We start from the raw sequence: 27,943 nt of genomic DNA, 5'->3' as shown, positions 1-27,943 counted from the left end.
CATATTTGAAAACATAAAATCAGAGTATTGTTTTCTGTCTCGTTATCTTTACCTTAGCATTTAGTACTGACATTCATAAGAGTAAGATAACATGCAATTATTGATCAAGCATTAAAGTGGTATAGGGATACGTCTGCACATGTCAAGTAATATCACCTAGGGGAAGGCCCTTTTTGCGATTCGTGTACCCGTAACGGGTTATATCACACAAGAGAATGTCCAAGTGTGATCTTTTACCTGTTCCATGTCATATCACCGAATGGTTTTTACCAGTGTGATACGTCTACTTGAGACAAGTAATATCCCCTGGATACAGTACTACAGTCTCTCCGTGTAAAACATTGTGTTTCCCCTGGATACAGTACTGCAGTCTCTCCGAGTAACACACTGTTTCCCCTGGATACAGTACTACAGTCTCTCCGTGTAATACACTGTTTCCCCTGGATACAGTACAACAGTCTCTCCGTGTAATACACTGTTTCCCCTGGCTACAATACTACAGTCTCTCCGTGTAACACACTGTTTCCCCGGGCTACAGTACTACAGCCTCTCCGTGTAATACACTGTTTCCCCTGGATACAGTACTGCAGTCTCTCCGAGTAACACACTGTATCCCCTGGATACAGTACTACAGTCTCTCCGTGTAAAACATTGTGTTTCCCCTGGATACAGTACTGCAGTCTCTCCGAGTAACACACTGTATCCCCTGGATACAGTACTACAGTCTCTCCGTGTAACACACTGTTTCCCCTGGCTACAGTACTACAGCCTCTCCGTGTAATACACTGTTTCCCCTGGATACAGTACTGCAGGCTCTCCGTGTAATACACTGTTTCCCCTGGATACAGTACTGCAGTCTCTCCGTGTAATACACTGTTTCCCCTGGCTACAATACTACAGTCTCTCCGTGTAATACACTGTTTCCCCTGGCTGCAGTACTACTGTCTCTCCGTGTAACACACTGTTTCCCCCGGATAAAGTACTACAGCCTCTCCGTGTAATACACTGTTTCCCCTGGATACAGTACTGCAGTCTCTCCGTGTAATACACTGTTTCCCCTGGATACAGTACTGCAGTCTCTCCGAGTAACACACTGTATCCCCTGGATACAGTACTACAGTCTCTCCGTGTAAAACATTGTGTTTCCCCTGGATACAGTACTACAGTCTCTCCAAGTAACACTCTGTTTCCCCTGGATACAGTACTACAGTCTCTCCATGTAATACACTGGTTCCCCTGGATACAGTACTACAGTCTCTCCGTGTAAAACATTGTGTTTCCCCTGGATACAGTACTGCAGTCTCTCCGAGTAACACACTGTATCCCCTGGATACAGTACTACAGTCTCTCCGTGTAACACACTGTTTCCCCTGGCTACAATACTACAGTCTCTCCGTGTAATACACTGTTTCCCTGGCTGCAGTACTACAGTCTCTCCGTGTAATACACTGTTTCCCCTGGATACAGTACTGCAGTCTCTCCGTGTAATACACTGTTTCCCCTGGCTGCAGTACTACTGTCTCTCCGTGTAACACACTGTTTCCCCCGGATAAAGTACTACAGCCTCTCCGTGTAATACACTGTTTCCCCTGGATACAGTACTGCAGTCTCTCCGAGTAACACACTGTATCCCCTGGATACAGTACTACAGTCTCTCCGTGTAAAACATTGTGTTTCCCCTGGATACAGTACTGCAGTCTCTCCGAGTAACACACTGTATCCCCTGGATACAGTACTACAGTCTCTCCGTGTAATACACTGGTTCCCCTGGCTACAGTACTACAGTCTCTCCATGTAATACCCTGTTTCCCCTGGATACAGTACTACAGTCTCTCCATGTAATACACTGGTTCCCCTGGATACAGTACTACAGTCTCTCCGTGTAAAACATTGTGTTTCCCCTGGATACAGTACTGCAGTCTCTCCGAGTAACACACTGTTTCCCCTGGCTGCAGTACTACTGTCTTTCCGTGTAACACACTGTTTCCCCGGGCTACAGTACTACAGCCTCTCCGTGTAATACACTGTTTCCCCTGGCTACAATACTACAGTCTCTCCGTGTAATACACTGTTTCCCCTGGCTACAGTACTATATAGTACTATATTTTCAAATTCAGTTGTAATATACATGTACGTCACTTAAACCTGCATTCTAGATTATTAGCAATGTCTCGCTATGCATCATCACACACATATCTCATTATTGTTATATACAAAAGCTGTATTTATTGTTATTCTGATAAAAAAAAAAAGTATCTATTTATATTCTGTTAATTAGGAACTGAAATGTCTATACACAAACTTGTTTTGCTACTCTGTTTTTTTAGATGATAACGGGTGTCTAACATTCATATAATCTGCTTTTTGATATTTCGTACTAATTTCAAATCAATATATAAACATTCAAATTCGTGACATAAGTAACCCCGACATGCTTGGCCGTTTAATTAATGCGTATAAAACAATCAATTTTATCATATGGCAAAATATATGTATACTTAGTATGGGAGAGGTATTGACGTATCGAATAGTATAATCATGTGTCTAGAAGACCACCTCGAGCTCCTAAACACAACAAGTCCTTTTGTTGTATTGGTAAATAACCTTACATTAAACTTGCCATTTGCATCCATCCATTTTTGTTTAGTCATGAGACGTATATGTTAGATGTACCATAACACACAATTAACCTTTAAACCCTACATGGTATCACGCTCACTGTATCACTTAAGCGCTGTTGGGTTATGACGGTTGACAGATAGTCACGTGAACAATCACGGAATAGTGTTTGAATAAACGAATCCTTCTTGAATTAAACTCAGCAATATACTTTGTATTGTGTGCTGTAGTTAGGGCAACCCATCCCCAGATAATACATTGATGACGTATGTATCTGGATAAACCTTAACCAATACCTATAGGTAGTATGCTCATTTGTATTTAAATAAATATTTTATTCATGTAAATTCTTTTGAAAAAACAACTATATCAAAACTCAGGGAACCAATTAAGGTAAAAAAATAATTAGTGATATTTCAAAAATTATTAAAACCTGAAACAAATAAGTGATGCCTAGTGGGGGTATTATTTGCCGCACCTTCACAAAACGTATTTGATTTCAAGTCTTATGTTAAGATATTTCAAGAAAGAAATGATTTCAAGAGAACAAGCTATACAGAATAATTTAATAAATCCGACAACCCTTCCATTTTCGATCGGGTGAGCCATTTACGCCAAAACCCTTGTCATTGTTGTATGTTTAGTAAACAGAGCTTCGCTGCATGTTCTAGTATCAAGGATATACATATGTAATTATTGTGACATCTCTGAGCTGCGGGGTGGACGCTGGAATACAAAAGGAAGGACACAAATTAAGTATGTCCTAGGATTCTGGATAAACGATGATTAAAGATGATTAACTACAAAAGTAATAACAACTCTCATTAGCTTACGTTGTGGTTTCGCTGTCACTACCCGGTTCGCTCTTTGGGAACGATACATTATTCGGATATTTTGAGAATCTACATGGCAATGTAGTCAATCTTTCGGAACGCCCTTACTATTCCTGAACTTCAGGTCTTATAATTTGCCATATTTCTTCATGCAAATCTTCCTTTTTCTATATTTGCCCCATTTTTATCAATTTTTAGTTGTTACTTCTTTCACTTCGGTATTTTCTCTTTTCTATTGATTATTTAAAATTAAACGGCTAAATAAACCGAGTTCGGTCATCAACTAAAGAGACTATTGTCTAACTACAGTACAATCGATCTCACTTTAGTAAAATGTATTGCGGATGTGATATAAGAAGCAACGGTGCACCACACGTCTCGACACTTATGGTACAGCCGACAGATTTCCTTAGGCTGGACCACAGCAGCTACACGTCGTCTACGCGTGCGTAATTACTGGAAAACAAGGCAATGATTGTTGTTGTTAATCAGCATGTGTACGTCCATTAGATGTAACAGCCCGGCTACAGTAAGTGCTTGATGATTGAACTCGACCTTTATCAGCGAGCTTAATAGAACAGAAGCTAGAAGGACGCTAAATTTGTATCTACCCACAGGTAGAGAGAGTGAAATCTAGCAACACCTGAAAGGGAGAATGTATAATGACAACATGTAAAGTACCACCATTTTTTTAGGTTTGCATTTTAGATATGATTGTTTACCTAAACAGGTCGGAACATTACAGAAATTGATTTAATTATACTGCACGTAGTGTGTATGGCTATGGTAAACATGATTCGCCATGGAGTTATTCAAATGCGCTAATGGCAGTTGATTTAGTGATTATCCAGAACACTGAGGTACAGACTAAACAAACAGTTCACCGATATTTTAATTCATTCTGTTCAATAGTCTGACATGTTTTTAATTTGCTGTGAGATATTGTCAATCCTCACAAGGGTCAATAGAATATTGATATTATAACTTTCGTACCATGAAAATGCATATATTTTTGGTCTAAACCATAACTATCCTGTGGGTTTTGGAAGTATTTATATGGTTTAGATAAACTTTTCTAGTTTGGGCGGAAAATACAATAATGAGTACCACATGTGTTGGCAGCAACCTCTACACTTCCAGAATACATTGTTCCCCTTCCATTTGTGTTACTGTTAAGCATATCTTTCTTGATATAAAGTTACTAACATGAGGAAGCTTCAATCTCCATTAATGTATTTAATAAAGGGTTAATGTTTCCAATATCTTTTAAATGTTCTCTCAATATATGTTCCAAAACCGGATATATGGACATTCTTAAAAAGCAGTTCAACTGATTCAAAGGCAGTTCCATGTAACCCTACCACGGTAGGAGGTACGGTAGTCTAGTGGTAGGATGCCGGGCTCGTGACGGAAGGGTTGCGGGTTCGAGTCACGTCAAGGCATTGTGTTGTATATTTGAGCAAGATACTTTACTCCGCTTGTTCCAGTCTACTCAGCTGTAAATGAGTACGTGGTTGGGCAGTGCTAGAATTGTTGAATGCTAGCTGTGAGTGCCGAAATGGCAGCACCTTCTGTATGATCACCAGGGAGATGAGAAAGATATTGGCTTGTTGCAAAGGCCCCATAACCACGGATAATAACCTGTGAACCGCTTTGAGAGGACCTACAATCAGATTGTGATAAAGCGGTATACACGAACCTATAATTTACCACCAATGTTTTGTATGCACCTGTTTATACACAATACATCAATTTCTACTGAATACGCATGCGTGTTACATGTATCATAACACTGGAGATATCGAGATATTAAATTATAATGACAAACGCCATCGTGACTCTGGCTCACGAGCTGTACATACTTCTTATCTCAAGTCCAGTAAGCTATTGTTGTACAATCACAACCTTATCAGTCCCGCGTACGGGCCAATTTTTAGTGTAGGATATTTATAAAACGAGTCTAGACGTTTCTCATCCCCGTAACGACACTAATAAATATCTTATGAAATGAAAAGCAGTTCAAGATACATTTTATACCATATCCGAAAATGCATCCGGTTTTATTTTATTTTTGTAAATATATTTTTACTTTTATTGTTAGAGCTACTCTACCGGCGAGACTCGAATTACATTACGTCACATTTAATATTCTATGACGTCATTATTGAACAAAATGTGATGTCACAACATGAAGGTCATAGTATGTCTTTCCTTTTGTTTTGTAGTTTACCCAGCTCCTTTAGTTATACTGTTATTTTAGGTGCATTATTTAACAACCGTAAATGTTGTTATTGCTAATATCATAAAAATATGTAACGAAGGTAAAACTTACAGGATAGTTTGGCATTACTTTTATAAGTCTGTGAATCTCCTACCAGAATCAGCGGTAATGATGATGGGCACTCTACTTAACCTTTCCCGTATGTGTAGGGCACTTTTAACTTATTACCACAATCTCAGATACAATCTGGTTTTATCTTGGTTATATAAAAATGGCAAGGCAGTGTTTAGAAATAGCGGAATGTTTTATCGACTGAAAATGCTACAACACAGTGGATATATGTATATATATATATATATATATATGTGTGTGTATATATATATAAATATATATAGGTGAGATAATGTGTTCAACAAAGGTTCTGAATAATACAGGAGTCATATATTGATTAGGTGATTACTTCGGTCCGGACCCCCGCTGAGGGCGGAATACGGCACCATAGAGAACACGTATAAATCAACCTAATGTTTTACTGTGTAAATGATCCCGTACGAAACACCGGAACCTAACAAGCTAACTAAATCATATTTTCTTTTTAATAGACAAATTCTTAATCTACAAAAAAGTTGGTTTTTAGTACCATGTACACCTTAAGGTCGATCTCAAAAGGTTATGAGATAAATTTGATTAAAAGCGGCGATATTGAAGATTACATTCAAAACCATATAAACATTGCTGTTATCCTGTTTTCTGTTTGCTAGTTTGTGACCCTTTTTGTCTGTAGTTTCTCATGGGAAACCATGATGACTTTGCAGTTCCTGATGTTGTCTTCTCTTCTGCTCTGGTGGGTCAGCGGTTCCTTTTAACGGTTCTTGTTGTCTTTCCTTTTGTTTTGGTGTCTCTTCAGTGCCTGTTGTTGTCTTTCCTTTTGTTTTGGTGTCTCCTTGGTCCCTTTTGTTGTCTCTCCTTTTGATTTTGCGTTTCCTCGGTTCCTGTTGTTGTCTTTCCTTTTGTTTTGGTGTCTCTTCAGTGCCTGTAGTTGTCTTTCCTTTTGTTTTGGTGTCTCCTTGGTCCCTTTTGTTGTCTTTCCTTTTGTTTTGGTGTCTCTTCAGTGCCTGTTGTTGTCTTTCCTTTTGTTTTGGAGTCTCCTTGGTCCCTTTTGTTGTCTCTCCTTTTGTTTTGGTGTCTCCTTGGTCCCTTTTGTTGTCTTTTTCTTTTGTTTCGGTGTCTCCTTGGTCCCTTTTGTTGTCTTTCCTTTTGTTTTGGTGTCTCTTCAGTGCCTGTTGTTGTCTTTCCTTTTGTTTTGGTGTCTCCTTGGTCCCTTTTGTTGTCTTTCCTTTTGATTTTGCGTTTCCTTTTTTCCTGTTGTTGTCTTTTTTTATTGTTTCGGTGACTTCTCGGTTCCTGTTGTTGTTGTTTTTCCTCTTTTTTTTGGTGTCATTGTCGGGTATAGAAAATATAAAAATAAAATGTATTCGTTTTCTATTAAATACTAAATTGGCTTAACTACTATCCGGGTTAAGAACGCCGTTCCTTGCTAAGAAACATGCAAGATTGTGTATACATATAAAAAACAATACTGACAGCTCAAAAATATGTATTATATATCACATTTCTAAAAATTTGATATCAGTAAGAATCGTTTTACAACCAAATACAAAAGAAAAATGATAAAAATAATAAAAATACGTCAACCTGATAATCAAACTTGTTTCTCGGGCACCACGTTTGTGTGTTACGAACGCATCTATACATAACGGATCTGAGTCAAAGTACAATCGCACTCAATTTAATTCAAATATTCTTAACTTTGAAACGTAGCAAGTCGAGAACGTTTAATTAGTATATAGTGTGTTTTACCGTTTAATCATGTTATCTGAATTGTAATTGAAACGTTTGATTTCGCTGATAAAAAACATGTTTCATTTCAATATCTATAGCCATAGATCGTTGTGATTATATCTTTGATGGTTAGATTCTGTAGTGTTGCTACATGCAAACAAGCATAAGTCCTTACGGCGTGTTTAAAAGTATTTTTGAGTGCACCCAAGTGTTGCTTTATAAATACAATCATTGTTTTTGTATTTTCTAGCGTGATTGCATGCACACATCAATTACACTTTAATAACCTAATTTCCATTGAAGCCATTTAACTTCTTTGATTTCACCAATGAAAATATGCAAGTTAATGTAATGAAAATACACACAAATGACAAACGTATATCACAAATATCACGAATATGGAGTTTGATCATGCTGGGTGACATTTTATGTGTGCCGGATACATTCCTGTTCTACGAATTCATTTTTTCCATATAAATAAAACAAATAGCATTCTGCGGAACCAAAGCTATATAAACAATATAAACTATAACAAGCCCAAGGGATATAACTCATCATACTTTCACTTTTATCATTAAACAACTACAAATGCTAGTAATTCAAAAATAAAATTTACTTAAATTTATGTCTCTAAACTACATTTCATGTCCAAAAAAATATTTGTTAAATACACACGTTTAAGATTCGAATCGTTACATGTGATCTACCTTGCACTGCTTCAGTAATGTGAAACATAAACAAGCTATACCAAGCCATATTACCTGTGAAAACATTATACAAAGAGGTTAAACTAACATTACTACTTGTAAAGGGCAAACCTGTTATCACCCTTAAAGCTGCTTTTATATTCACGGTGCGTGCCTTTATATATACTGGCTGAAATTTTAATATAATAAGCCATAGCCGGGTGATCAACTAATAATATTCATTAATTGTTAGTAATTCTATAATTACAGTTGGTTCCAAAATTATGAAACAATCTATATTCTATATCTATTATAAAGAGGTACCAACACTCCTGATGATCTGTATAAATATAAAATCACGATGTTGAGTCAGTTTCTTTTACAATTTACTAAAACAAAAAATTAACTAACGAGAGTGAGATAAGCATTGTCATCAACCATCACGAGTTTTGGGATCTTTACTCCCGCAACGTTTATATTATATCTAGAAAACCATATGTTTCTCTCGGGAATACAGTATTCCTGTATCTGAGCTGGGAAACAATTGCCAATAACCATATTTTCACAATTGAAGATGACGTAGCATAGCATTGTTACTTGACGTCATAATTAGAAGATTGACCGACGCAATTATGTATATTGAGTGTTACCCAAAAATAGCCACTTACTCCTAGTAGGTTTATCTTATGAGTCAGAAGTGGGGAAACCTATATTGTTTTTAGAAAAATTAAAAGTGTATCACTGAAGTTGACTCATCGCCAATATAAATATTTAGTTTTGTCTTTTTTTCATTTGAGTACAAGACAGTATCGTAATCTTGTGGATCAATGGGATAATGATGTTCTTGTCTTCTACTTTCAGACCACTCGGGAATACCATAGAAGGTACAGAACAATGGGATTTATAGCGGCCAGTCAAAGACCATCGGTGGTATGTACTACTGGGAATGCCTCTGTAGACTGCAGTACGGATAGGTCAAGTCTGTTCCTGGAATCATACGTACAGCGCCAAGCCAGATCATATTAAGGACAACAGCATCATGCAATAAATTATTTATTAGTGACTGTATGTGATAATAAAGCACTGCAAGCCTTATATCTCAAGCAATAGCTTCAATCAGTTACGAAGTCAATCAGTCGAGCATATAATGGAAATGGGCATATCAGCTGTATAAGTGAATGACTGGTGCTAGCAGTCATAGTGGTAGCGACAATAACATAAGTTGGCAGATGACCTCCTCTAATTGACTGTCTAGGATACAGGGCAGACGATGATCTGATACACAACTGATAAATAACGTCTACGGGAGAAAGTTCAGTGACTTGTGTCGAGGCTTCCTTGCAAACATTATAAATGTGTCGGGAGTGACAGACATGCCAATATATGGGACAGGCCGCCGTTCTAATAGGATTGCGGATGATGCTGGTGTTATTCTCCTGTCAATACGACAGGTGTGGATGAATGCTTACTCGCGCTCACCTCTCTATAACACAATAAGACAGTCTGTGAATTGAACATCTGTTATTTCAATAAGCAAATTTCCTGGAAAACGATCTGACGTTTGAGACATTTCCACCAAGTTCCTGATTGTCTACCGGCATTACATACTAATGAAAAACTAAGGCATAACTGAAGCAGATTATGTCGACTTATTGAAATATGCATGATATAACAGAAACGATGAATTACAAACGTACAACTTCAAATTGTATTGATTTCATCTTACACTCAATCTAGAAAAATGTTGAAATACATCATATCAGATCAAAGAATAACGGTGTTTATTTCACATGTCGTGAATTCATTCATTTCCTAGCGACTTTTAACAGTAATAAGTGGGGATGTTTTTGGGGTGAAATATCGGCATCTTTTTGTGATGTTAGCATGTTCGTGTTACATTGTTACAGATTTACAGAATATAAAAATGTCACTACCCTGTTAATATGAAGGTTTTGTATAATTATACCAATATAGCGAGCAATTGTTCTTGGTTTTCTTCTTGTATAGATGCATCATTACGCTCAAATGTAAACAATACTATGCTGAATTGTTCAGACTGATGTGATATTCAGTTAGTTAAGTGTCCATGTACATCAAAACAAGTTTTTCATCGCTTAATAGAGTTCTTTTGATTAGACAAACTTTGTCAATTTTAGTTCAAATAGGAAAGTCAGGAATTAAATATGTTAATCTTCAAATTTAGAGTGGGTTCCAAATCCACTTAGGGAGAAGGAGAGAGTCCAAATAGGAAAAATACATAGCTTCAAAGAAAAATCTAGGGAATGCCCTACCGGCAGGAGACCGTTCAACGTTCACACTCCGATAGAGAACTATATTGGTTGTTTGGTTATTTGTACTAGAACCAGTACTCTTGATGGCCAATTAAGATGTCTGTTCCATATTTTTTCACAATAAATATGAAAACAAGAATGATGAAAATCTTATACTCATAATATTAGCTAAAAGACAGGCTTATATGTTAAATACATTTATTGCCGTATCTATTTCGAGTTCGCATCAACTTAAGACGTATCTTATCCGGTCACTTATATTAGGTGTGGCTAAAAGCGTTCTAATCATGTCACATTTCTCCGCCAGTATAACAGTAAGTATGGGAGGATACGTCCGCGTTTGAGATATAACAAACCTTGTTATATGTAATTATCTCTGTACATAGTAGTCAATAAATAATATGTAAGTTCAAGCTTTCGTCTTCCATTCTATTCACAAACGTGAATCCTTTCATATATGTACATATAACAAATATTTATATCCGATTCTCAACGGTTAAAAGACAACGGTTGAATATCAAAATCGACGGGTATAACAACGTCACTTTGTCAATATTGGATTTATTGGATGATAATTGTATTCCATAAGTAAAATACATCCACATATAGCTATTACCTGTCAGCAACACGAGACTTATTAATGAAGTAGCGAAGTGTCATTGTAGTGTGCCAGTAGTGTAGGTTTTTAAATACGCTCAATATGGGGAGATTGCCAAATTTTCAAGCAAGGCATCTTTGCACCACTGAACATATATACAGATTTAAAGACAATAAATATATAAGTATGTATGACATATAGATTTAAACATATATCCATAATGGAAAAAATTGCAAACAGTGTCTATGATATCGATATCGCAATGTGTTGAAATTTAGCCTTGTTGGTCAACACAATATCCCCTTACTCCTTACATACTGATTTACTAGCATACACATATTCCGAGATGATATTTGAGATTCAACATTCATTAAATTCTTACTTGATAGAAGATATCACAAATGTCTTTTTGTCAATATTTTACTGTATTTCTTTAAATAAACATCATATTTGTACACATGTAAGTTAAAATCAAAAGTTCTAGAACGCCAAAAGTAAATGTTTGCTCATATCAATTTTATATTAGCGATCTTTTTCAGATATCTCACCAAATGATATAGTTGATGATTAGCCTTGCAGCTGCTTTATTTGTTAATGTAGAATTTCATTAATTGTGATTAATATTGATTAAAAATCTATGCACAGTTGTATATATAATTTATGGTTTTTTTCTAAAGTTCACAATGATGATCTTTTTATCTTAGCAATTTATATTAACTGTTGTTTTTAAGTAATTTTGATTGTTAAGACATTGTTTATCCATTAAATGCAAATAAAAAGACTCTGTCCAAGATGACTATAACAAAAGTACTCTCGCAAAAGTTTTTAGATTTATTTTTCAATACAGCCCATTTTTAACACAAAATAATCACGAGAAATTGGTCTACATGGCAGAATATATCCAATACCATTGCGTACTGGATAACATATTTGAGGGATTCATCACGAGAATTTACCGAAAACATAACAATTATTGAATTTGAATAACTGAAAAAAATACGTCCTGCTGTTCAACGTTAAGGTCTCTGTTGACGATCACGTGATACCTTACATATTTGTATTTGTTGAAGATTATGTTGAACGCCTTTATATCTAATATAAAGACAAACGGATACGAAAAGTGTGAAATATATGACAAGTGGCGTCAATGAAAATCAATCGATTCCTGTAAAAGTACATGTTAATTTGTAATAATTCTTTTTTTATTGTTTTGTGGTAATGCCGTTCATATGAACAGCATTCCAAGGGAGACAACTGAGACTATTAAACCACATTTTAAAAACTACAGAGAATGTTACATGATTATTTAGTAAAAGTTGAATCTCCGAACTAGGCTATGGTATATTCAGGTGGTAAATGTTACGATGAAGGAACATAAATGGTTTTTATTAAATATAAAAACTCATGAACAGGAACGTTATCCATTTGGATTTTTTTCTAAACGTCTAACAAAGTTAAATAAATATCATCCTAGCGTTTATACCTTATTCAATGGTTTCAAGGAGTGAGTATTGATTTGTAAATATATTGCTGAAAGGACAGCAACAGAATACAATAGCTGGTGACATCATACTAAACAATGCATAATGACGTCATGATAAATGCCATAAACAAAAATGACGCAAAAATACAAAGTTTATCACCCAATAAAGATGTAAGCACAGTTCAATACATTTAATTGTTTGGAATTGATATTATTTAAGCAAGTGGAACTTAATTATCAACAAACTTTGAAACATTCTTGTACACAGTATAAATTCCATGTGTTGCCTTATATACAACAGAAGCAAACTAGTTTATATGTATAATTAAACCATGGTTTATAAACTCTAATTACAATGGAGCTAAGTTGAACGTACGTGTCGTGGTTCTGACAACATTGATTAACAAAAACATGGAAGAGCATTAAATGGAGAAAAGCTTGTGATTCCATGATCTCTTGACTGTATTGTATAAATGATGCTTGCAAATGCGCAGATTGATTTATTGTAGAATAAGGCTGAATCTTTTCATCAAATAGAAAATGTTCTTGTACATTTTGAGGAAAAATAATCTTATGTTGAATGCAAAATGAAGTGAGTTATTCAATGTAAATAAAGGTTTCCTTTTAAAGATTTTGAATTTGTTTGTTTTTTGTATTATTGTTTGAAAACTGATCCACTTGGAATGTCTTTTAGTACATAGTATGTTTTGGCGATAGACTATTTTAATGTGTAATTGAATTTCATTATTTTGGCATTAAGAATATGTTCCTTAGTAACAAATTTAAACAGGATAAGCAGGATCAGGCAGTTAACGGAAGATCACGATCTTGAAAATAAATGTTTAAGTTGATTCAATACTCAATAGATAATTTAAATGTCAGAATTTACTGTATATGTACGTCCAAATCACCAATATATTACGGAACTAGGGTGTTCTATCGTAGAATGTTCAATCTACAAACATTTGAAAGAATTCTTTATGACTTTATTTCTAAATATGGGTTTTAAGTGTTTCTTATAAATTAATTGTTAGCTGTGTCTTAGTTTAGTGATCTATGAACACTGTTGCTAACTTATATAAGCGTTGGATTCAATTTTACAGTACTTATGAAACAATAATTTCTAAGTCACATTTAAATCACTATCGTTGGCCCGGATGGTAGCGCTATGGAATCTTAACACGAGAGGAAACCGGACCACTCTGTAAATCCCGTGCGGTCAGGCAGGTGACTCCATACCTCGTAATGAATGGCTAGTTCGCTGTGTCAGTGGTGTCCGACATTCTTTCATGGATTTGTAAGGGCATATGGCAATTAGTGACAGAAAGAACAGGAACACTTAAACACTTTCTCGACTGGAGTTCCTGGTTTTCACGTCCTGTCAATAAAAGCTTGACCTGGTGTTCGATAACTATGCCGGCATGCTCATGGATACACTCATATCACAGGGTTTCCAACGGTGCAGGCTGATGGAGACTACAGACACGTTTATGGTCGCCATTATGATTTTATTTGGAAGTTTGCTATTTCCTTGTGTGATATGAAGATGTATTTTACTCATTAGTTTGTCTTGTTGCTTCTTTGTCTCTACCCCTGGCCTCGCTTTGACGACATGACACTGCTTGGCTTTAACTTAGATTGACAGGTGTCGTTGATGAACCGGAAGACGCCTACCCTTCTGGATCTACATCTCATCTTAATTCTCTCTATGCAAATAATTAGATATTAATTTGTATTCCCTCTTTTAGAAAACAAAGCAAAAGAAAACGTTTGGAATGGCTCTCATATGAATCTGCTTAAGGAAAGAACCATTCCTTCCCCAAACCTGCAGAGATCTATCCCTAGCATACATCATCTATAGAGTCATTTATCTGAAGATGTTTAAAAGACAAAACGAGGCTACTTTTCAAATGAGTGTAATGTAAATATTTTTGTTGTCGTAGCATTATTCCTAGTTCGCTATTTCAATGGAATTAAGCTGTAGATTTGAAGAGTTGTGTCCCCAAGCATTAAACGCGTTAACTTGAATCTCCGTAGAAGACTACAGTTGATATTTTCATAAAAGACTTTTTTTTAAGTTACAGGCATATTCGATATCCAACGACTTCGCTCTCTGTACATATAACGTCTCTGCACCATTGGAATAGTCAAAAAGGCTACAATTAGCACAATGTATTTAAGTCCATTCAGAAAGTCAGTCAAATATGTTTTTATTCGTTTTCCGTTGAAGCCTATGTACAAATTTTAAACTTAAAAATGTCTGGTTGGCCTACCCCATTAAATTTTGATAGATTTTGGAGATATATAGATACCGTCTCACGTGACTTCGTGTTTTTCATACACTTCGATGAGTATTTATACCTACTGAAAGAACAATTTAATGGATAGACCAGAGAAAATATTGATTGCGGTTTTGAGACCTTTTTTTACAATACGTACCCGTACGTAAAAGTATTATGGGATGAAACAAAAACTGCTGAATAATAGAACACTTGAGTTTTCGTTGTCAAATACAAAAAAACTTCCTCGGTGACACCATTCTACCAGGGAACACTACCGACTACACGCGTTGATATCGCACGCAAGTTAATATTTAAGCCTGAACGACATGTCAACACAATAACACCAAACGGAATGTACCTTCATTGTAGGGTGATAGTTGGAAGCCTACAAATAAAATATAAGAAAGACAAATCTACAATAGAATAATTGATTGATTCACCGAATCATTTATGTCAATAAAAAGTGTCGATGAGGTATTTCAATTGTGGCAGGGAAACACGTTTCTTTATTTCCTTGCGATAAATGTTGTTTCACGAGAACGTAGCCCGGGTGAAACATGATTAATCATTTTACCATATCAAAATAAAAACATGACACAACAACAAACATTATCAGACATATCTGTCATTGTGCTCGTCTTATTCGGTCATTGGGAACTCATGTGCGACACTCCCTACTCATTTTTTGTAGAGAGGCACCATGACTGGCGAAACTTGAGAATGAAAACGAAACATGACGTTCTATTCCTAAGTCACGTGACCAGTAAAACAAATCGCTATGTTATAAGTAATATTTCTTGACGGCGGCCATCATAAAAATTGAAATAGAGGGAACCTTTATTAGATATGGAGTGTCAGACTATGGTGTTACATGTAACACAGACTACGAACATTACAAATTATGAACAATCCTCACATCTCCCTTAACGACGTTAGTCACAACAAAACTGTGCGTAGGTCATTCAACTTGAAACGTGAAATGATACATGTTTGTTGATTTTAAAACTGATAAAAGGTCTCCCTGGACCGATTAATATAATATGATGATGTATAGATCAAAATATGAACCAGTAAAACTTATGTGGTAAAGTATTTACTGATTAAAACATCAAAGTGCCAAGTGTGGTTAATAATTTAAAAGCACAACTGTGTATTTCTGACATTGATCTAGATTACAGACGAAAGGACGGCAAACTCTGGATATAAAAGGAGATACAACTGCAGTTCTCGACAGAAATAGCAAGACCGTCAAACATGACGTTTACGAAAGTCCGGCGCAACCCAACAGGCGTTCTTTTATATATGGCGATGATATCAGGTGAGATTTAAGTCTATTGTTAACACTTTTATTGTTTTCTATGTTTCTGATAAATAATGTTTCGGACAAGGAAAAAAGAAATCAATTAGTTTATTAATAGTGACAAGACACTATATTCTGTATCATGCATATGTTTTGAAACAATAACGCATGAGTTTTCATTCCTCTGACCTCGTACCACTAATAAGTCCCTAAACGTTTTCTTTGTTTGACTTTCTGAATGTCCAGATAACATTTCCAAATAGGTGTTTCCTTTCTTCGAGTTTCAAGTTATTATTTTAGGTGACAAGATGGTTGACCCTGCTGGTGGATTTTCAGTTCTCAAGGTTGGCAGGACCTGGCAGCTAGAATGTGTTCTTACACGGCTTACATGAAACACCAGTTTTAGTATATATGAGTTATTGTAATGAATTATAGGATTTTTTAACGTTTGACGCTTTTTTATAGACACCTTTCCCGTTTCACTGTATTCTACATACGTTTATGAACAGTTTTTACATACAGTATTACTTTTCTTTGACCACTGGTACCACTTAGGGCTCCTAAATGGACCAGGTGGCCATAGGATGTAGCAAAATGTTCACTTATTTGGTTTTCTACATCTTCAAACTTAATTTTGAATATGATCTTCATTTCTTCGTGTTTCTGATGTTTATTTTCGGCATCAATATGGCTGACTTTGCTGGTGGACTATCAGTCCTCGTGGTTGGCTCTAACGTTGAAGCTGAAACAGAGTGCGTTGAGGTCAAACGTCAACATTGAGAAAACATGTCAGTTGAGCTTATGTTTTTTAAAGACTAATCCTCCTGAAGAGATTCGAAATAAGATATGATAACTAAAATCATTGATACAAGAAATTAATATTTTGCATGTGTCTCTAAGGGGCAGCGATAGTGCAACTAGCTTATTTCAATCTTCAAAGATCCTCTCCTCAAGAACGATTACCTAGATTTCAACAAAGACTATTATTTATCATTATTGGACTAACGAAATAGTATTAAGTCTAAATCCATTTGTGACCCAACCGAGAGCTAAGGTTAAGGGCCCAAAACAGAGTAGGTTGACCTCCAAAATTGTTTGAAAATTCTCAAATCAATTTTGTATTAAACATCACTTTGAGGATTAAACGTTGTTATAGAAATGGAAATAGTGTCCCCACTAAGGAATATCCTTTGTAGATGCTTGTCTGATGTGTCTCTGGACCTCTTGCTACCTACTTTTTATGTCACGTTTCGACATCTTCTGAACTAAAGGTGATGATTCTTTGGTATAAATCAAAAGAAATCGCAAACATAATTAGCAAAGTTCTTTTCATTAAGAAATGCTGAAAAAAAAACATTAACATAAAAAGTTAGCAGCCTTATTTGTTTTGCTTGCCTGTTCATCATAGTATTGCCCGTGGACCTACGACGCGTTTTGTACTTTTCCTCTCTATAGTGCTTCGTGAGAGTTTATACGAAATTAACTTTATTACTTCATTTCACAATATATCAGACATGACAAAGTCACATAATCCGTCCATAAAAGGGTTTTACAAAGCGTTTATTCAATGTCTTCTCACTTGATGATATTATATCAAAATACTTTATATTTACAAATTGGAATATTAAAGGATTTCAATTACATAACAATTGTAAATAAAATGTGTTTATTATCATTATGAACACTATTGGTAAACATGTCAAGCACTATTACTAACCAGCTGGAGGGCAATCATGCATTACGTTGATACTTAGCCGAAGTAGTAAACCGCTATCCCTTATCTTGAATGTGTTAATGTGAACATATTTTATTTCTAGCTTATTCCACTATTTCTGTGAGACTACCCACTTTATATATGTAGATAGAGAAATTTCTATTTGAGCTCGGTAGTTCTTTGTTGCTTTTTTTTACCAATACATGACCTAAGCTTGCCGAAGCTAATTAACGACATTTTCACTATAATAATGTACCGGGTAAGTACGGTCGGTGACGATCTATATTTAGAGAGTTGAGTACAATACCCTCCTTCACAATTACATAGACTATATTTTAACCCATTGTACTGAAGATAATCAATACTTAATATACAGACTATTAACTATTTTGATAATATCTACATAATTAGTTATGAATTTCAAAACACTTTTCAGGGCAAGCTGCCTCCAGTTTTTAGCCTGCGACAATGACAATCAGTCATTCGTATCCGTTGATTCGTCCCCCTGGACAAAGAAACAAAACAGATGATTGACTTCGTGATAGTTGGTAGCGGTTGAAATTAATTTTGTTGATATTGTCGTTGTATGTAAATAGTGTTGATAGGTTATGGCTTATCAACTTCCAAATTACATTTGCATTCTATCAACAACGACAAAATGAAAAGTAAAATATTATCACAACGTCAACACAAAGAAACACACTACAAATTCTCTGACCCGATCTGACAGCAGCAAGAGGCTATGGAGATGTCCAGAAATATCAGTACACGAAATCAAAGCAAAGTCAAATAGACAGTTTAGTGCAATTAATAAATACTCAAAATCATAACTAAGTTATCAAAATAATCAATAAACAGCATATGATCAGTCAAATTTTCAAAGAAATTTGACTTCCATACATTAAGGGCTAAATCATGTACTATATGTCATTACTTAGCTTTTGAGCTAACAGCTTCACTATTTGAAGTTCAACACTGATAATAATTGATAACTGTCTATATTCATAGATACATACATGGCAAAGACTTCAAAAGGCGGTATTTGTGTGTGTGGGTTTAATCGCACATAAGAGCGCTACAAGCCAAATCGGTGAAGTGGGACGGGAACACACCCTGACATTTGCCCCCATATCAATCCGCCATCACATATTAAATTCTACTTAAACTATACTTTTCTCTAAAGTTAAATATCTGCAGATTCCATTCATGAAATATATGTCAAAAATTACCCATTTAAATTATTCAGAGGCACTGTTTTTAACCGGAGAAAATTTAAGGTAGGGATTACAATCGTGTAAAACACTTGCTGATTGGCTGGTTTAGTTGTGCGAGTCCTTAATGGAAGAATGTGTTTATTTTAATTTCAGTTATTGGCACAGAATTACAAGCTGTTCCTGTTCAACAGAACTGGGTGCGACTACCGGCCGTGGACACTTGTTACCTCCCTTTAACTGGAGGGATCATAACCACAGCACCATCTTTATCGCATTGTTTGGTGTTTGGGTCGACCAGTCAAAGAAAGGTTGCTTCATACGACGAGACATCTGGCTTCTGCACGCTTCATGATCAGACAACTATCGTCAGTACATCCGGGGACGTCTACGTTCTAAGTATTGTTCTTTATTTCACATTGTTCATGCCATCTTTTCAAAACTGCACTTTTCGTGGGTTCGGCAATTACTAAACAGAAATGTTAAATGATAGAGTTCAGATTTATTAATCAAGTGACCACTAGTGGGACTGTGGACAGTGCTGTCCCAGTAATTCGGCCCTCTCAATTCCAGCCACTTTTGCAGGGAAGAATGCGGCTTGCTTATTGAGACACCGCTGTATGCTAATATATTTATTCATGTTTATTTATATTCAGTTAACATGTTGTTTTAAATATTTTGTTTGAGTCAGTTAACATGTTGTTTTAAATATTTTGTTTGAATTTGTTTGAAGATGAATGCATACAATTGTTATTGAAGAACAGAGAGAAATTACTAGCCCCTCTCTGTATTTTATATTCAGATATATCGAAAAAGTGTTATCCTGAAACAATGGATTCGAGAAACCTTAATGTATTCCCCAGAACACTACATAGTTATGTGATTCTCTCACTTCATGAAATAATGGTAATTTCACAAAACACAATGATAAACAAAACGACTTTAGTTTCATGATCGTCAACTTTCCTTTCTTCCTGAGCAACATAACAACATCCCTTCTTATTCAAGTTTGAAAGTGCTTCAACTGCACTGAAGAAAGTGTATGCTCGTTATCATGGCACCCTATATGTTTTGTTTTAGTTTTTTAGGGGTCAAATAAAAGATGACATATCTTCAATTTTGAAATATGTATATATAAAAGTATGTACAAAGGAAGCGGACGGTTGTGACAAGTTTAATAGTACAGTGTTTGTGTATAAGTAAAACATTGATGCACTACAGCCTACAAACAGATGGCTAATTGCTCATGTTTTATTTACTCAACAAAATAATAGCCACCAGCTTACTTTTAATTAACTCGACACAAACCTTGTTACTCGCTTATTGATATTAACTATTGTTTTTATGTTACCTGTAGGTCCCAGGGACTGTTCCGATGTCGATCCTACCTGTAGTTCAAACATCCACCGTATAACAACGATCACGGGAAACAGTTTCGACGTGTTTTGTGACATGGACACAGACAATGGACATTGGAATGTAAGTCAGAAACCAAATTTTTATTTCGCAAATCCTCGAAAATTTGAAAGAACACTTCTGAAATAGTCATTTGTAGGTGTTTATAACGTTCCTCGGACGTCTCCTCAGTTTGTGTTGTCTTTAAGGACGAATTGTTGGTTCGTAATTGTTCTTGTATGTTAATGTTGTAACTATTTGAAGACTATGTGAAAACATAAAATTTATTTTATTTTTAACATTTCATGACAATTTTTCATATTCTTTTAAGTTTGTATATTCAACAACAGAAATAAATAATTAAACTAATAATCAAATTTAATTTTTAACAGGTGATACACAATCGACAAAGCAGCGACATCGATTTCTATAGAAACTGGAACGAATACAAAACCGGATTTGGTGATCTCAACGGAAACTTTTGGCTAGGTAACAGCTACAAGTTAAGTTAACAAATAACTATCTCCCGTCATACATTACCAATTAAGGGTTGGTCGGGTGGTGCAGTGGATAGCGCACTTGCCTTTCACCAAGACGGCTGGGGTTCGATTCCCCGATCAGACAGGAAAAGTATATGGTCACCTGCCCGACCACGTGGGTTTTCTTCGGGTACTCCAGTTTCTTTCCAAAATAAGACCCCCGCGCGCTAAAATCTGGGCCAACAATAGTGGTTGATATAAGATGAAATAACTTGTTTCATAATTGTTGTAAAATAAGTAAAGTTTCTATTATATCTTTACAATAACATGACACAATGGTAAGAGGCATAAACATGAAGTAGATATATATAACATTCACATAGACACAGATTCAAGAAATTAAAAACACCGTTCAAAATCCTAGCTGGATTTAATGAAATGATGCACATGTCTGTAGGAGTATAGGTCCAATAAGTACAATATCAACTTTAAGCTAAATAAAAATCACAATGATCAGGTGGGTAAGCAAACAGTTATCAGCTAAGAAAAGAACTTTTAGTTACATCAACAAAAACTGTCAACTTAGTAAACAAACAAAGGTAACTTGATAGAAAAACCTCTTCGCTTAGTAAATAAACATCAATCAGCTATGTTAACCGACAATTATCTGCCAAAAATACCAACATGAACCATTTACGAAACGGCGATGTGCATCTGCTAAAACAACAGAACATCAATGTGTGAAATATCCCTGCAACCATTCGTTGCTTTTCGATAAATTGTTTTAGGAACAGAACTAATAACGTTCGATTCCACGTTACTTAAGGGTAATGCAGCAATATTGTTTTAAATGTTATACATTTTAAAGACATGTTTCGTGTTTTTTCAGGAAATGACAACATCCATTCATTAGTCGCGTTTTCACCGTACAAACTCCGAATTGATTTGGAGGCCTGGGATGGAACAGTAGGAATCGCTGTGTACTCTGTGTTCCAGATCGCTAGTGAAGCAGACAACTACAGACTCCTTGTCGATGGTTTCTCGGGCGATATACGTAAGTCCTCTGTACATGAAGTAAATACAGACTTATTGTCGATGGTTTCACGGGCGATATACGTAAGTCCTCTGTACATGAAGTAAAAACAGACCTCGTGTCGATGGTTTCTCGGGCGATATACGTAAGTCCTCTGTAAATGAAGTAAATACAGACTTCTTGTCGATGGTTTCTCGGGCGATATACGTAAGTCCTCTGTAAATGAAGTAAATACAGACTTCTTGTCGATGGTTTCTCGGGCGATATAGGTAAGTCCTCTGTACATGAAGTAAATACAGACTTATTGTCGATGGTTTCTCGGGCGATATACGTAAGTCCTCTGTACATGAAGACAATACAGACTCCTTATCGATGGTTCTCGGGCGATATACGTAAGTCCTCTGTACATGAAGTAAATACAGACTTCTTGTCGATGGTTTCACGGGCGATATACCTAACTACTCTGTACATGAAGTAAATACAGACTTCTTGTCGATGGTTTCACGGGCGATATACGTAAGTCCTCTGTACATGAAGGAAATACAGACTTCTTGTCGATGGTTTCTCGGCCGATATACGTAAGTCATCTGTACATGAAGTTAATAGACCTCCTGTCGATGGTTTCACGGGCGATATACGTAAGTCCTCTGTACATGAAGAAAATACAGACTTCTTGTCGATGGTTTCTCGGGCGACATACGTAAGTCCTCTGTACATGAAGTAAATACAGACTCTTTGTCGGTGGTTTCTCGGGCGATATACGTAAGTCCTCTGAACATGAAGTAAATACAGACTTCTTGTCGATGTTTTTTCGGGCGATATACGTAACTCCTCTGTACATGAAGTAAATACAGACTCTTTGTCGGTGGTTTCTCGGGCGATATACGTAAGTCCTCTGTATATGAAGTAAATAGAGACTTCTTGTCGATGGTTCCTCGGGCGATATACGTAAGTCCTCTGTACATGAAGAAAATACAGACTTCTTGTCGATGGTTTCTCGGGCGACATACGTAAGTCCTCTGTACATGAAGTAAATACAGACTCTTTGTCGATGGTTTCTCGTGCGATATACGTAAGTCCTCTGTACATGAAGTAAATACAGACTTATTGTCGATGGTTTCTCGGGCGATATACGTAAGTCCGCTGTACATGAAGTAAATACAGACTTCTTGTCGATGGTTTCGCGGGCGATATACGTAACTCCTCTGTACATGAAGTAAATAGAGACTTCTTGTCGATGGTTCCTCGGGCGATATACGTAAGTCCTCTGTACATGAAGAAAATACAGACTTCTTGTCGATGGTTTCTCGGGCGACATACGTAAGTCCTCTGTACATGAAGTAAATAGAGACTTCTTGTCGATGGTTTCTCGGGCGATATAGGTAAGTCCTCTGTACATGAAGTAAATACAGACTTCTTGTCGATGGTTCGATATACGTAACTCCTCTGTACATGAAGTAAATAGAGACTTCTTGGCGATGGTTTCTCGGGCGATATACGTAAGTACTTTGTACATGAAGTAAATAGAGACTTCTTGTCGATGGTTTCTCGGGCGATATAGGTAAGTCCTCTGTACATGAAATAAATACAGACTTCTTGTCGATGGTTTCTCGGACGATATACGTAAGTCATCTGTACATGAAGTGTACAGGTAGTAAATACAGACTTCTTGTCGATGTTTTCTCGGGCGATATACGTAAGTCCTCTATACATGAAGTAAATACAGACTTCTTGTCGATAGTTTCACGGGCGATATACGTAACTCCTCTGGACATGAAGTAAATACAGACTTCTTGTCGATAGTTTCACGGGCGATATACGTAACTCCTCTGGACATGAAGTAAATACAGACTTCTTGTCGAGGGTTTCTCGGACGATATACGTAAGTCCTCTGTACATGAAGTAAATACAAACTTCTTGTCGATGGTTTCACGGGCGATATAGTAACTCCTCTGTACATGAAGTAAATAGAGACTTCTTGGCGATGGTTTCTCGGGCGATATAGGTAAGTCCTCTGTACATGAAGTAAATAGAGACTTCTTGTCGATGGTTTCACGGGCGATATACGTAAGTCATCTGTACATGAAGTGTACAGGTAGTAAATACAGACTTCTTGTCGATGGTTTCTCGGGCGAAATACGTAAGTCCTCTGTACATGAAGTAAATACAGACTCCGTGTCAATGGTTTCTCGGGCGATATACGTAAGTACTTTGTACATGAAGTAAATAGAGACTTCTTGGCGATGGTTTCTCGGGCGATATAGGTAAGTCATCTGTACATGAAGTAAATACAGACTTCTTGTCGATAGTTTCACGGGCGATATACGTAACTCCTATGTACATGAAGTAAATACAGACTTCTTGTCGAGGGTTTCTCGGACGATATACGTAAGTCCTCTGTACATGAAGTAAATAGAGACTTCTTGGCGATGGTTTCTCGGGCGATATACGTAACTCCTCTGTACATGAAGTAAATACAGACTCCGTGTCAATGGTTTCTCGGGCGATATACGTAAGTACTTTGTACATGAAGTAAATAGAGACTTCTTGTCGATGGTTTCACGGGCGATATACGTAACTCCTCTGGACATGAAGTAAATACAGACTTCTTGTCGAGGGTTTCTCGGACGATATACGTAAGTCCTCTGTACATGAAGCAAATACAGACTTCTTGTCGATGGTTTCTCGGGCGAAATACGTAAGTCCTCTGTACATGAAGTAAATACAAACTTCTTGTCGATGGTTTCACGGGCGATATAGTAACTCCTCTGTACATGAAGTAAATAGAGACTTCTTGGCGATGGTTTCTCGGGCGATATACGTAAGCCCTCTGTACATGAAGTTAATAGACCTCCTGTCGATGTTTTCACGGGCGATATACGTAAGTCCTCTGTACAATACAGACTCTTTGTCGATGGTTTCTCTGGCGATATACGTAAGTCCTCTGTACATGAAGCAAATACAGACTTCTTGTCGATTGTTTCACGGGCGATCTACGTAAGTCCTCTGTACATGAAGTAAATAGAGACTTCTTGTCGATGGTTTCTCGGGCGATAAAGGTAAGTCCTCTGTACATGAAGTAAATACAAACTTCTTGTCGATGGTTTCACGGGCGATATAGTAACTCCTCTGTACATGAAGTAAATACAGACTTCTTGTCGATTGTTTCACGGGCGATATACGTAAGCCCTCTGTACATGAAGTTAATAGACCTCCTGTCGATGGTTTCTAGGACGATATACGTAAGTCATCTGTACATGAAGTTAGTAGACTTCTTGTCGATGGTTTCTCGGACGATATACGTAAGTCATCTGTACATGAAGTTAATAGACCTCCTGTCGATGGTTTCACGGGCGATATTTGTCGATGGTTTCTTGGGCGATATACGTAACTCCTCTGTGCATGAAGTAATTACATACTTCTTGTCGATGGCTTCACGGGCGATATACCTAACTACTCTGTACATGAATTAAATACAGACTCCTTGTCGTTGGTTTCTCGGGCGCTATACGTAAGTCCTCGGTACATGAATTAAATACAGACTTCTTTAGCTGTTTCATTTCGTCCTAATGTGATGAAGCTGTTATATTTTGTCTTAGTGTGATTAAGTTGTTATATTTTGTCCTAGTGTGATGAAGCTGTTACACTTTGTCCCAGTGTGAATAAACTGTTACATTTTTTCCCAGTGTGATGAAGCTGTTACACTTTGTCCCAGTGTGAATAAACTGTTACATTTTTTCCCAGTGTGATGAAGCTGTTACACTTTGTCCCAGTGTGAATAAACTGTTACATTTTTTCCCAGTGTGATGAAGCTGTTACACTTTGTCCCAGTGTGAAATGACGTAAATACAGACTTCTTTAGCTGTTACATTTCGTCCTAATGTGATGAAGCTGTTACATTTTATCGTGGTGTGTTTAAGCTGTTACACTTTGTCCCAGTGTGATTAAACTGTTATATTTTGTCTTAGTGTGATTAAGTTGTTGCATTTTATCCTTTTGTGATTAAGCTGTTAAGCTCTGTCCGTCAATGTGTGATTAAGCTCTTATATTTTGTCCTAGTGTGATTAAGCTGTTATATTTTTTCGTAGTGTCATCTGTACATGAAGTTAGTAGTCTTCATGTCGATGGTTTCTCAGGCGATATACGTAAGACCTCTGTACAGGTAGTAAATACAGACTGCTTGTCGATGGTTTCACGAGCGATATACCTAACTCATCTGTACATGAAGTGTACAGGTAGTAAATACAGAATTCTTGTCGATGTTTTCTCGGGCGATATACGTAAGTCCTCTGTACATGAATTAAATACAGACTTCTTGTCGATGGTTTCACGGGCGATATACCTAACTCCTCTGTACATGAAGTAAATACAGACTTCTTGTCGATGGTTTCACGGGCGATATACGTAAGTCCTCTGTACAGGTAGTAAATACAGACTCCTTGTCGATGGTTTCCCGGGCGATATACGTAAGTCCTCTGTACATGAAGTAAACAAACTCCTTGTCGCTGGGTTCACGGGCGATATACGTAAGTCCTCTGTACAGGTAGTAAATACAGACTCCTTGTCGATGGTTGCTCGGGCGATATACGTAAGTCCTCTGTACATGAAGTAAACAAACTCCTTGTCGCTGGGTTCACGGGCGATATACGTAAGTCCTCTGTACAGGTAGTAAATACAGACTCCTTGTCGATGGTTTCTCTGGCGATATACGTAAGTCCTCTGTACATGACGTAAATACAGACTTCTTGTCGATGATTTCTCGGGCGATATACGTACGTCCTCTGTACATGAAGTAAACAGACTCCTTGTCGATGGTTTCACGGGCGATATACGTAAGTCCTCTGTACATGAAGGTAATACAGACTCCTTGTTGATGGTTTCTCGGGCGATATACGTAAGTCCTCTGTACATGAAGTAAATACAGACTCCTTGTCGATGGGTTCTCGGGCGATATACGTAAGTCCTCTGTAAATGAAGTAAATACAGACTTCTTTAGCTGTTACATTTCGTCCTAATGTGATGAAGCTGTTACATTTTGCCCTAGTGTGTTTGATATTTACATTTTGTCGTATTGTGATTAAGTTGTTATATTTTGTCCTAGTATGATTAAACTGTTATATTTTGTCCTAGTGTGATTTAGTTGTTATATTTTGTCCTAGTGTGATTAAGTTGTTATATTTTGTCCTAGTGTGATTAAGCTGTTAAGCTCTGTCGATCCATGTGTGATTAAGCTGTTATATTTTTTCGTAGTGTGATTAAGCTGTTACATTTTGTCGTAGTGTGTTTAAGCTGTTACATTTTGTCGTAGTGTGATTAAGCTGTTATATTTTGTCTTAGTGTGATTAAGTTGTTACATTTTGTCCTTGTGTGATTATACTGTTATATTTTGTCCTAGTGTGATTAAGCTGTTATATTTTGTCGTAGTGTGATTAAGCTGTTATATTTTGTCCTAGTGTGATTAAGCTGTTACATTTTGTCCCAGTGTGATTAAACTGTTATATTTTGTCCTAGTGTGATCAAGCTGTTACATTTTGTCCTTGTGTGATCAAGCTGTTACATTTTGTCGTAGTGTGATTAAGTTGTTATATTTTGTCCTAGTGTGATTAAGCTGTTACATTTTGTCCTAGTGTGATTAAGTTGTTATATTTTGTCCTAGTGTGATTAAGTTGTTACATTTTGTCCTTGTGTGATTATACTGTTATATTTTGTCCTAGTGTGATTAAGCTGTTATATTTTGTCCTAGTGTGATTAAGATGTTATATTTTGTCGTAGTGTGATTAAGCTGTTATATTTTGTCCTAGTGTGATCAGGCTGTTATATTTTGTCCCAGTGTGAATAAACTGTTACATTTTTTCCCAGTGTGATGAAGCTGTAATAGTTTGTCCTAGTGTGATAAAGCTGTTATATTTTGTCCTAGTGTGATTAAGCTGTTATATTTTGTCCTAGTGTGATTAAG

General features: G+C 36.5%; 2 protein-coding genes across 2 annotated transcripts in view; both read left to right on the top strand.

The window, feature by feature from the left end:
• Positions 1–13,179, top strand: part of LOC110447939 (calpain-9-like) — a 62,222-nt gene extending 49,043 nt beyond the window's left edge. The window contains exon 11 of the mRNA XM_021493930.1: positions 9,063–13,179. Within this exon, the coding sequence (XP_021349605.1) occupies positions 9,063–9,108 (46 nt within the window). The 3' untranslated portion in view covers positions 9,109–13,179. The remainder of the gene's footprint in view (positions 1–9,062) is intronic.
• Positions 13,180–16,109: 2,930 nt separating this feature from the next.
• Positions 16,110–27,943, top strand: part of LOC110447951 (fibrinogen-like protein A) — a 17,343-nt gene continuing 5,509 nt past the window's right edge. Inside the window, exons 1-5 of the mRNA XM_021493950.1 lie at positions 16,110–16,173; positions 19,237–19,479; positions 20,438–20,559; positions 20,868–20,964; positions 21,844–22,008. Coding sequence (XP_021349625.1) covers positions 16,110–16,173; positions 19,237–19,479; positions 20,438–20,559; positions 20,868–20,964; positions 21,844–22,008 — 691 coding nt within the window. The remainder of the gene's footprint in view (positions 16,174–19,236; positions 19,480–20,437; positions 20,560–20,867; positions 20,965–21,843; positions 22,009–27,943) is intronic.

The sequence above is a fragment of the Mizuhopecten yessoensis genome, unplaced genomic scaffold (genome assembly GCF_002113885.1).
Source record: "Mizuhopecten yessoensis strain PY_sf001 unplaced genomic scaffold, ASM211388v2 scaffold3689, whole genome shotgun sequence".
Lineage (NCBI taxonomy): Eukaryota > Metazoa > Mollusca > Bivalvia > Pectinida > Pectinidae > Mizuhopecten > Mizuhopecten yessoensis.
The sequence above is the reverse complement of the archived record's forward strand: the minus strand, read 5'-3'. Positions and strand labels throughout refer to the sequence as shown.